We start from the raw sequence: 13,137 nt of genomic DNA, 5'->3' as shown, positions 1-13,137 counted from the left end.
CAAAACTCTGCTAGATTTTGTTGCTGTAGAAAATACGCTAGATTTTGTTGCTGTAGAAAGTACTAGATTGTTTGTGTTTTTTGTAACTTTGGAGACAAACCAGGAAAACATAAAACAGCAATAAAAAGGTAAAAACATAGGCATGGGGATTATTGTTGTATTTTAAAATTACAGGGAAAGTTACAAGAGAAGCAACAGCAGAGCAAATGAGAAAAAAGAGTAGATGAATGGTTGTTTTTAATGGAAGTTGAGCCTCAAATACCCTCTGTGGCTGAGCTCAGCTGTGTGGCATACCCTGGAGAAGCTAGATTGTACTAAGAAAGCTTCATGTTGTAAGTATTCATTAGAAGCATATTTCTTACCATAGTAATCTGATAGTGCTTGATAAATTCAGCCAATAGTTACGCAAAAAAATTAAAATAGTTAAACAAAAGCAAGCACTTCCTGGATAAAGAATCCAATTTAGACCAAGCTAATTTTTCTTTCAAAAGAAGGTCCCAAATGAAATTAATTTCTTAATTCATAATAGTGAAGGGAATATTCTTGGTTTCTTAGGAGAGCAGCTCCAGGTATGGAAAGGTGATCAGAAAGCAGAGCCACTCCTGGCTGCTACGCAAGTGTCAAGCATTGTTAAAGTAACGCCAGATAGCTCCATCTTCTGCCAGGAGCGAGCACTGTGTACTCACTGGTCTTCTGGACAGGTCCCCGTATCTGTTTGTACACCAAGTTACTGGAAAATCTTTCAAAAATGCACATTTCCAGGTATCAACACATGATATCACTCAATCACATCTCTTGATCTCTTTCATTAAATGGTTAGAAGAACAGTATTCAGAAATGACTCATGGCCAAAAATCATATGAAAGTCCCTGAAGAACCACAATAAACACAGAAAAGTTAGACACAGCGAGCTAGATCATGGAGGGCAGTGGAATGGAAGCCTCAAAAGGCCATATGGGATACAATAATGAGAATCTCTTAGTTCCTACAAACATTCCAGTTTAGAGTTTCTCCCTTACTTTCATTTTATTTCCTCTTGTTCCTTCCCTCTTAATGAAAATCCCTATGGCATTTTATAGCTAGACTCTGTGTCATGGACTATTTTTTCTTTAATTTTCCTCATTTCATGGCACTGTTGGTTTGCTCTCCTGCCGGGAGGCTGCTGCCACGGGGATGTTTGCTAGTGTGAGAGGCCACGGCAAGGGGAAACAATGACAAAGCAACTTTTATGACCAGCATCTTATGAAGAACTTGAAACTGGTACAGTGATAAATATGTATAAATTACTGGCTTCACCCTGAATGCTGAAAAAAATGAGGGTTGTCTTTATTTGAAATAATAATGACTTCACAGATTTCAAAAATATATTTTCCCCATAGACTCCCATTTGGTCCTCAAGCCAATTATCTGATTTCCAGAAATGAAGCCCATAGTGCTGTTTGGTAAGTAATGGTATGAAGTCTAGAGGTTTGCACCAGGTAGATTTTTTGACATACGCTAAGATGAGAAATTACGTGCCATTTATGAGACTGAGGCAAAGAATGGCTAAGTGGAACCACAGTTATGTGTCACACAAATTCAGTGATTTAATTTCCTGATCTCCAAAATGGGGGAAATAGTCAGCATCTCTCTTACCTTGCTGGCTTGTTCGGGTGAGTGGGATAGTTATAAAACAATGTATATATTTTAAGTATTTCCATTAAAATTTACCGCTTTTAAAGGATTGTTTCAAAAGGTAAAATTCATACTGCTAACAGGAAAATTGATTAGTTTGGGGATAATTCCATTATCTTTAGAACTTTATCCATGTCATTTTTAAGATTGTAAATGTTACATGGCATTTGTTTTCATCACAAAGAGATGACACATAAATTTTAACATATGCTTTTTGCAGTAGAGTCAGGAAGAAGATAGGGAGGTATTTATTATACAAACTACTCTAGAAGAATCACCAGAATAGAAATATTCTGGACTCTTGACTTTAGGGCTCACCACCTTTACCTGGTTCCTTATTTCTTCTGGTGTTTTAGGGCCAGGAAACCATTCTGATCACGACCTTGCAGTAGAGACAGTTCAATGCATGTGTAGCATTATGGAATATCTTTATTGCAGTATACATTAAAGGTCAATAAATAACAGGGACATGGTAGGACAATTGCTTAAGGGATCTTATTTCAGGACCTACCTGGCACTCAGGTGCATTCCATTTTTAAAATAGTCAAATTTCCCCCAGGTACTTAATTTCCTTCCTCGCCATCCCCAGATTAGTAATGGTGTGACTCCAGTGTGATAAAAGTAAATCAGAAACTATTTTCAACCATGATCTAAACTAGAAATTAGAACTAGAATTTGCATCTCTGACCAGCCTCTAGAGAAGTGTTGATGTTCATTGAGGGAAAACACATGGGAGGGGGAAAATTATTGGCCCAACAGAAGCTGCAGATCCTTGGTAAGAACAGGGACATGCTCAGCTGACTGCTGCTTCATGCTCCTTGCTCTTTCAAAGGAATGAGAACAAAGACCTTTAGTACAATATTCCTACTACAGTGCCATAAGAGAGTTGAAAAAAGAATGGAGCAAAGATTAAGAAAGGAAATGAAAAACATTGGGGAAATGGAAGAACATGATTTAGTCACATAGACGAAAATAGAAAGGGGAGAGAGAACGGCAAACCTGGGTTAGACAACTCACTTGGCATTTCCCGCCCCTGGTTTCTTTCTTCGGAAGATGTTGAGGAAGGTGTTGGATCGGCAGGGCAGCTTGCCATCACCAACGTGCATGCGGACTACATCAGAGGTGGTGAAGGCACTGCGGACATTCCTCTCAGGCTTGGCAATAATGATGTACATCTTGGGAGTGAACATGCACCCCAGGGCCACCGTTACACTGAGGCTTACTGCAAAGCAGGTAGTGATGATCTTGTAGTTGCTCCCAAAGTAAATGGGCACAAAAGCCAGCCAGATGATGCAGGTGGTGTACATGGTGAAGGCAATATATTTGGCCTCGTTGAAGTTGGCGGGCACGTTGCGGGTCTTGAAGGCATAGTAGGTACAGCTCATGATGAGGAGTCCATTGTAGCCCACAGGGGCCACCACACCCAGGTTGCTGGTATTGCAGATAAGGTAGACTTCCTTGATACTTGGGTAGGACAGAATGGGCATAGGGGGCTCCATGATGATCAGAGTCACCACCAGAGTTAGCTGCACACTAATCAGAATTGAGGCAATGATCACCTGGGCCCAGGCACTCATGAACCTGGGCTTCCGGGTGCAGATCTTCTTTTTGCTGCCAGCTAGGATGCGCGCAATGCGATTGGTTTTGGTCACCAAAGCAGAGTAGCACATGGCAGAGGAGAGGCCAACCAGGAGGCGCTGGAGGTAGCAGGACGTAGTGGTAGGTTTGGCGATGAGAGTGAAAGGGCACACATAGCCGAGGAAGATGCCAGCTAGGATAATGTAGCAGAGCTCCCGACTGGAGGACTTGACGACGGGTGTGTCCCGATACAGCACAAAGATGAGGGTGACGAACAAGGTGACAAGGATTCCCAGGCAGGAGAAGGCGATGGCGATGATGGATTCTATATTGCTCCACTCAAGATAGCGGACAGGAATGGGTTCACAGCCTATAATGACAAGAAGAGTTTTTAAACAAATCCAAAGTTTCTGCTGATCAGTCATAACAGTGCTTGCAAGTTGCCAGTGGCATAGCTGTATTTGTACCTTCCATGATTTATGTGACCTTAATTCTTTTAAAAACATGCCTCAATGTCACACAAATCAATTCACACCATTGCCTTTCTCTGGACAGTCATGTTACCAAACCTACTCTCATCACCAGCTGCGTGACAAACCTGAGCCTATAAAAATAAGCCAACACCAGCATTATAAATGGATGTCACCTTGTGGGTGGAACTTGGTTCTATGCTCTTGGTTAAAAAAAGAAAAAGAAGGAGCTAAACTGTGTTTCCAATGAAGGTTAAATGCTGATAATGTAATTGAATAAATAAGTAATAAAAAAATTTTATTTTTATGTAGTTATCCAGAAGGAAGTTCAGCTCATAGTCAAGTATTTTTCTGGCCAGCAGGGTGTTCTAAACATAAACTTCATTTGAATTCTTTGGACAGATTGTATCTCCTATTTACCATATATTAAATTATTCATCTTAAGTTTAAACCCTTCAGTTATGTAGGGTCTGTACGTGGCATCTGAGGTCCTTTGAATTATCAGCCTCTAATAGACATACCAAGGAAGAATGAAATCTCCCCTCACTCCTCTTTTAAAAGGAGGTACAGCCCTGCGTTCCTAAATGCCTGGCTTATCTTTTCCCTTGAGATGGAAAACAAAATCTGTTTTATATTCCACAGGGAGAAAATTTAGTTGGGTCCTGGAAATACCCCTTCACAGGAATTTGTGTTGTTCTGAGCCAGTATTTCTTAAATTCTGAGAATAAAAATATTTCCATAAATTTAGAAAAAGACTTATTGTTCTGTAGCCATGGGAACAAGGAACCACCCAAACCTGTTTTAAACCTGTTTAATTGGCAGCTCCCCTCAGCAAGCAAGGTTTTTGCATGCCAGCTAGTCAATGTTAGCCCTCAGGAACACACTCACAGTTAATAAATGAGTGCCTGCCATTCTCAAGCACACACTCTTGACTGACCACAGTGGCTTCTCTCCCTCTCATGTGTCAGGGGTTTGTCTATGTCAGTCTCAACCTCTCCTGAAGAACTGCTTCCTATAAAAAGTCACATTTTAATCCTAAATCTTCTCATTTCCTTGATAAAGTTTAGGAAGGTGATCAGATAGGTAGACAAAGAGAGAGAATAACAATGACTATTATGGGGAACTTTTGATATGACCCAACCAACAAATCTAAATATTTAAGAGAGGCTATAAGCAAATTAGGAGATAAAATACTGAATAGACAACATTCAGCTCCTTTAATTGGCATACTGAGGTTGCTAATAAAATTCAGATTCCAAAGTCATCTTTGTCAAGGCCTTTATAAACTTCCGAAAGCTACTCTCTGCACTTCTTTCTTTTCCTGTGCAACCTTACCTGATTTTGTAAATGAGCTGTTCTGCCCTCAGAGTTTTCATTAGAAAAAAAATACAGCATTTTAAACTTCCAGAACACAAATAAGATCTACAGAAGCTGAACTGAAGCACTGATCTAGGGCCAAATTAAGAGCCATAACTAATGATTTTTCTAAACTTCAGGGATACAGGCAAAGTATTTCCTGCAGAATTCAGGATTCTTATTATTGTCTTGCACTACAGATACATAAGAACTAATTCAATTAATTGTTAAACTCATGGAAAAAAAAGTTTAAGAGTAGCGGATTAGAAATGAGAAGGTTTAAAAAACCCAGTGGTACAGAACTTTTAAAAATAAAAACAGAAAATGCATTATATAAGACAATTTTAGAACCTTTTCTATTAATAAAGATTCAAAATTATAAACTAAATAAAGGTGAAAGATAGACTTGGGAAACCTTCAGACAATTCTGGGGTACATGCAACAGCTGACATAAAAACAATTATATCCTCTCTTCCTATAAATGGACTCAGACCTGAATTAGAGGAATCAAAAACAAAAAAAAAACTCTTAAAATATAAAATGACCACTTAGAAAATACCCAATATGTGACTAGATATTTCCAGATAGACTTAAAAAGTAAATAAGCTAGAAATCAATATAATTATGATCTGTAGGTAAAACAGCTAAAAGGCCCTTTATTCTTTATGATTCAGGAGCCTGAGGATGTGAAAACCTTACAGATATTACACAGAAAAGTGTCATTCAAAGAACCAGTTGCCCAGGTTAGCTACACTTCAGAAGAACAGCTACCTAAAATCTGACTAATGACTTAACTGCAAGAGATCCATTGGCATCCAAGGATTCCCTTTCCTCCCTCTGAACTCCCAAGGGAACCCATAGCTTCTTCTTACTGACATAGGTACCTTTATGTCTACCAATAATCTCAGTATTAATTTAACCTCAGATAGATACCTTGGTTTGATAAAATCACTAAGATAGTGAAAATCTTTAACAATATAATGCCCCACCCTACAACTGGTACTCTGAGATGATTATTGGAAGGATGTATTATTCTCTGTGACACAAACCCCTCAGATTTAATAGGTAGGATTTACTTCCAGATATGATGTACTACAGTTCCTATATATGATCAAATTACAGCTACTCTAGTCATGAAAATATCTATACTATATATTATTGGAGAAATGATCTAAAAAAAGTACTTTTCATCTCAGAATCTCTATGGATAAAAGACTCCACAGAAATAGGAAGAAAATTGGAACAGAGTACAGAAGTATATCTAAACACAGGCACCTAGATTATCATTATCATAAATCTTTCTTTTTTTGTATAACTAATGGAAATCATGTACCATGATCTAGATATATTGACCCAACAGCATAACACATATCAAAGAACCATTACTCATTGTGGTATGTAGCTTGCAAGATGACCCCAGCTATTCCCATCTCCTGAGATTCATGTCCTTATGCAATCTCCTCCCCCTGAGTATGAACAAGCCCTATGACTTGCTTCTTTTCTATAGAAAAGTTGAAGGGATTTCACTCCCATAATTAGGTTACATAAGATAATGACTTTCATCTTAGTAGCAGACTCTCTTGTTGGCTCTGATGAAACAACCTGACATGTTGAGGGCAGTCCCCAACCAACAACCACCAAAAAACCTGAAGCCCTCAGTCCAACAATCTTTGAGAATTAAATCTGACCAATAACCATATAAGTGAGTTTGCCAGTATACCCTTCTACAATCAGACCTCCAGATTAGACCCCGTCCCTAGCTGACACCTCACCTCAGCCTTGTGAAAGACTATGAGGCAGAAGACCTAGCTAAAATATGTTTATGTTCCTGACCTGCAGAAACCGTGAGATAATAAATGTCTATTGTTTTAAACAACTAAGTTTTGGGATAATTTTACAGAGCAATAGATAACTAATTTGCTCATTAAAGCCAACCTCTTAATTCAATAGTCAATACTTAGTCTCCTTGCCTAAGGACAAATGCTGGCATAAACTAAATTAGTCAAAATATCTTTAGGTTGTGTACAAGTTCTTTAAGTCTAATATTACTACATCTAATAAATCCCCATTATTAATAGAAATCATCTGATATTTTCTACTAACTAATCAGCTTTATGAATTGTTGCAACTTCTTCCCATATTTTTATTCACTGATGTAATATTCATAATACAGCAGCTCTATAAATATTAATCAATGGAGCAGTCTCTTGGAATTGTGTTTATATCATTCAAGAAGTGTCCCTATCCAAAACAGAATTTTGAACACTCCAGTACTAAATCTTAATTAACTTAATATTGTTTTACTATGCGTCTCATACTAAAAATAAAAAGGAAACAACCAGGTTTAATATATAATATTTTCCCACCATCTAAATTTTTCTAATAATTAAACTGTGGTCTTCTTTGTAGTATATCAAATTGTTAAAAGAGCAGATAAAAACTAATAGCTGATATGCTTTCAGAATATTTCACTTATTTAATATGACATAGAAACATTTTTTAAAAAACATCTTCAGATATTCTTTGAAAATAAACAATAACATTAAATTCTTGATGTATGGATGTTACATGAAATAATTATTGCCATAAAGTTTGAGACCTACAGTAAAAAAGGTATAAAAACTATAGATACTATAAAAATACTTAGAAATATAATATATTTCTAAGGATTCAATTATAGGTACACAAAATCTGGCCAGAAAAGTTCTTAACATAATGCCAGAATAATTGCGTTGTATGATACATGAGGGTAATATTTGACAAAACAAGAATGGCTATCTGGTAGCACCAGATAAGATATTCAATACGTTTTGGATAAAATCCTAACAGAAAAAATGAAATAACTCATTTCAGTAGGGACAAATTGCTCACAAAATTAAATACTAATGTAAAAACATTTCCAGGATAGCAGTTCATGCTTCATTTGTAACTAAATTAATCTGGAAAAGTTGTAAAGGTAGGGGTATTGAATGACACAATTACTAAAGGACCTTTCGAGTAACTCCAAATGGATTACAGATAGTGGGCTCCTGTGTGGTTTTTGTGTATGTACTACAGATGGTTTCTGACTTATGATGGCCCACCTTAAAATGGTTCAATATAAGATTTTTCTACTTTTCAATGCTGTGAAAGTGATGTGCATTTAGTAGAAATTGTACTTGTAATTTTAAATTTTGATCTTTTCCTGGGTTAGCGATACACAGTACGATACTCTCTCATGATACTCGACATTAAGCTGCAGCTCCCAGTCAGCCACATAATCATGAGGGTAAACAAATTTCTCTCTCCATATATCCATTCTGTTGTTCACTTTCAGTAATTCAATAAATTATGTACAATATTCAACAAACACTTCATTACAAAACAGGCTTTGTGTTAGATGATTTTGCCCAACTGTAGGCTAAGGTGAGTCTTCTGAGCACATTTAATGGAGGCCAGGCTAAGCTATGTTGTTTGACATTCTGTAGTTAGGTGTATTAAATGCATTTTCAACTTAATGATGGGTTTATTGGGATGTAACCCCATCCTATCAAGGACGACCTGTAGTTTAAATAGTGTGTTTATTTTCTGAATGGGTTGAAGCATTTCCCTGTTGAAAAGTCATAATACTTATGGCCAAAATACGATTAGATTTTGTGGTCTTAGTTAGCATGCTCCAACTTAGCAATGTAGTAATTTGAGGACATTTTCACTGAAACATTTTTTTCATGAATTTAAACCATGCAAGGCTATCTTTTCTCCCAACCTTCTTGACAAATGAAAAGGAACCTTAATATTACTAAAGATTACACCTTTTTTGTGATTTTAAACTGAGGTTCCACAGAGAATCTGCAGAAGCTGAAGTCCCATGGAAGTTGACTGCTAACTCAAGAACCTTGGAGCAAGCTAATGACTACACAATGGATTTCTGCACAAGACCATCTAAAGAAAATTCTTGTATATATCATATTCTCCCTTGTATACTCTTGGTTATTTATACTTTTCTTCTTTACTGATTTAAAGCTATATGAATCTGAGTTTGTCTTTAAATTCTTATTAGTAAGTATTTGCCTAGGCTTAGGTTTTTCTAGAGACAACTATTACTCTAACTCAATAATTATATCAAGCTATGTATGTTTTTTATATATGTTATACATGTTACACTGAATTTTGTATAATGATAATCTTTTGTAAACACAAAGGTTTCATGAGTTCAGATATTTGGAAGGATTCAGAAGACTCACAGAACGTACTCATGTAATATTTTTATTTAAAGACAAAATGTGTAGTACAATAACAGGAAATCAATGCAGGTAAGCACCAAGGGACCAAGAGATAGCCAGGTGCAAGCTCTCTAAGATCCTTATTCTCACAAGGACACACTTCATCTGTGGGTTGAGCTACCAAAATCTGCACAATGAATACTGGCTTTGAGACAGTTCAAGGCAGAAGTACCTGGTGACGTCTTTTTATGATTCTCAAGTCATGGTCAAATTAGCCTGTCTAACAAGCTATGCTAGGTGGAATCAATCAGTAAACAAACTAGCTCTGGTTGTCACTAGTGAGTTTCAAATTTTAAACTACATATCATAAATCTCAGTTTCCTTCATGTAGCCAAGAGTCAAAGATAAATACTCAGACATCTCCATAAAAGTCATAGCGTTACCTAAGGCTAGCTGCAAATTAAGCCTGTCCTACACAGTGTATTATACACATAAATGAAGAGAAAACATCCTTATGCTATAAGGGGATATAAGTATTCTTATTTTTTACAGCAGCAGTTTGACTCAACAACATCTGGAAACAGTATACTTACAACTCTGCTATGATTGCTTTATCTCTTGTGAAGATCTTAGATTCTTTTCTCTGCGTGGAGAAATGCCCAGTCTTGGACCACCCAAAATAGAACAACCTGGGATTAGTACTGATCATTTACATTTTGAATAAGCTTAAAAGTCTTTTTCTTCTTCTTTCCTTTTTTCTTTTATTTTCTTAGACATCCTGAATTTGAGAAAACGCTAGCTTTGACATCTAGAGGGAATGAGCTGCATACCCATACTGTCCATGTATGTAATATAAGATGTCATGTAATGTGATTTTTTTGTCCTGTTTTGAGGTTTAAAGGGAAGAGTTTCCCATCCTCCAGGTGTAATTGGGTACACAAAGACCAGAAGGCGTGGGGAGTAACTTCAACCGGGGGAGAGGAGTGTCCTGAGCCTACCTGGCCCTCAGGACCCAAATGAGAAGTCTTTAGAGGAGCTGCACAAACTATGTCTAACGCCCTGAGAACTTAAGCATGTGGCAGTGTCCTCAGCTAGAGTTATCAGAGAGACCCCAGGCTTATCAGATGATTCAGATTCCTCTAAGCAAACTACAGGTACTGAACAAAATCCAAGAGAATGGTAATACATCTGATCTGAGAACCAGGGGCTTACTCCTAATTTTTGAACCAAATATTGGCTCACTTGTAAGATTCAAATGCATTGGAGGAAGCTAAAATTTAATTTCAGATTTCTTTCCAATTAAAGATTAATTTAATATGAATCAGGAAATAAAGAAAAGTCACAATTATTCTACCCAAAATGTCTTGGGGCATTTAATAACATATACAGTAATACTTCATGACTGCATAACAGGCTTCACTGAAATGCTTTCCTTAATGCTATTATATTAATCTCAATTACCTACATGGAGAAATTCTATTTATTATTTAATGTTTAAATCAAATGTTATAATTGACTGTTTACATGTCTAGTTTCAGATGAAGTTCCTTCTCCAGGATATAAAGCTGGTTTTATTCACCCACATGTTCCCAGTTTCTCAAAAATACCTGGCACAAAGCAGGTGGTACTGTATAATATAAAATTAAATAAATGGTAGAGTAGATAGTATGAGAGGTCATAGCAACTGTTGGGATGGAGAAAAATAGTTAAAATTAATTAATTTTATAACATAATATTCCATTTTTAATAATAAAATTCAGCATAGTCTACTTTTTTGATTTTCTAAAAGAAATAAGTAGTGGTGTATTACATATAATTGTTGGTCCATGAATTACTGAACTACTGTCAAGTTGTTATATCATGGCAGAAGAGATCCCTGTTCATGCATTATAAGAATTAAAGTGTGAAATTTAAATGCTGAATTAAAATGTGCATTTTCCCAGGAAGAAAATATGAGAAATTTGTTAACAGATCCAGAAAGCATCTAAGAAACATCTAAGTAACATACCAGTTTTTCTTCATAGCCCCAAGTCAACATATTCTAATGAAAATAAAAAACTCCCTTATAAACATGCTTTTATTCATTAATATTAGAATTTCTGAAGCATGTATGGAAAGTGGTTATCTCCTAAAATGATTTTAAGCATATTTTAACAAAATCCACCTTCAGTAAAAAACACCATTTCCCAAGAAACAATTTCTCTTTTTAAATAAGATTCAGTGAAAAAAATCCACCCATGAAAATAAAACACCTACTTAAAGATAATGCATTTACTCCTCCGAGTATTTCTACTGATTTTTGGTATTCTCTGCCTGTATGTACGTAGGCTTTCTCTTTTCACAACTACTGCTACCATGCCAGGTCCCACTCCCCTGCTCTGAGCCTGACATGGGACCCAGTGGTAAATGAGACTTAGTTTGCTATCCATGGATAAAACTGAAAGGGATGCAGAATCGATAGGTGCCATTAAAACTAAACAGTAATTATGAGAGAAATATATTCTGAAAGACCCTAAACATAAGATTTACAGTAATACTTCATGACTGCCTAACAGGCTTCATTGAAACGCTTTAATTAATGCTATTATATTAATCTCAGTTATCTACATGGTGAAATTCTATTTGTTATTTAATGCTTAAATCAAATATTATAATTGACTGTTTACATGTCTAATTTCAGATGAAGTTCCTTCTCCAGAATATTTTCTAATGAAAATAAAAACTCCCTTATAAACATGGTTTTATTTTTTGAAGCATGAGTTTTTGAAGCATGTATGGAAAATGGTTATCTCCTAAAATGATTTTAAGCATATTTTAACAAAATCCACCTTCAGTAAAAAACACCATTTCCCAAAAAACAATTTCTCTTTTTAACTAACGATCTACATACATGATACAAAAGTAGCCACTTTTCTGCTGGTTTTAGATAAAGGCAGTCTGAGCCGTTGCTTGGCTCTACTCCTTTGAATGTTAAAGGAACTTTTATACATATGATGGATGGTAGTAGATTAAATTCTTCAGAAAGATAATTGCATTAATATTCATCTATTTACAGTCAAGGAAGAATTTTTAAAACATATTTTACTAAGTGAAAAAGCCCTAATCAATGGTGGCAATTATTTGGCAATGGACAAACAGTATGCCTATAATGGAAGATATCTGGGGAATAAAATATATGACTTTGAATTTCATTATTATAACATATTAGAGATTTAAAATTTTTATATTTTAGTATTCTAAAATAGGATAGAACTTCCTTTTTATGTAAAAGCCCCAATTAAAGTGAAAATGGAGTTTGGAGAAGCCCAAAACAATGTAACAGGAGAAAAACTGTGTCCTTCAGAGCCAGGACTACCGACTTCTAACAACCACCCAAGAAAGAAACTTGCTTTGTCTTCAAGCCTCTTCCTAACCTGCTGTGGTCTCAAACTGCAGAGAGGATTGACTATTAAGTCAATCTTCTCATGCACAAAGGTGATCTAAGGGGACCTGCTTACTCAAGATAAAAAGGCCCAGCAGGAAGCACACACTTTGAAAGGGGATACAGATGTGGAGGGAAACATAGTATGAATGCGAGAGTAGGCTTGTGTTCAAAAACAGGTTGGAAAAGCTTTTCTAAGCCAGCCCATTGAATGTAACCATGAGATAAATGACATATAGTTAAAGAGCATTAGACCCAGGGACAAAAATCCCCAGATTCTCACAGTGGCTTCTCTATTAAGCAACTTCATTGACCTAGATGAACTTGGATGAGTCCCATTTTCTTTGTAATTCTCTCAGTAGCACAAACATTAATTAGGCAGTTATTTTATTCAAGGCACCAGGCCATGACCCACAGAATAATGTTTCAAAAGGCT

The 13,137-nt window shown here is 36.2% G+C and overlaps 1 protein-coding gene across 6 annotated transcripts in view; it reads right to left on the bottom strand.

Moving 5' to 3' along the window:
- Positions 1 to 13,137, bottom strand: part of GRM1 (glutamate metabotropic receptor 1) — a 381,899-nt gene that overhangs the window by 28,016 nt on the left and 340,746 nt on the right. For all 6 annotated transcript variants that reach the window (XM_073219717.1, XM_073219716.1, XM_073219719.1 and 3 more), the window contains one exon: positions 2,692 to 3,622. In XM_073219717.1, coding sequence (XP_073075818.1) covers positions 2,692 to 3,622 — 931 coding nt within the window. The remainder of the gene's footprint in view (positions 1 to 2,691; positions 3,623 to 13,137) is intronic.

Source organism: Manis javanica, chromosome 13 (assembly GCF_040802235.1).
Source record: "Manis javanica isolate MJ-LG chromosome 13, MJ_LKY, whole genome shotgun sequence".
Classification (NCBI taxonomy): Eukaryota; Metazoa; Chordata; class Mammalia; order Pholidota; family Manidae; genus Manis; species Manis javanica.
This window is presented reverse-complemented; position numbering and strand designations above follow the sequence as displayed.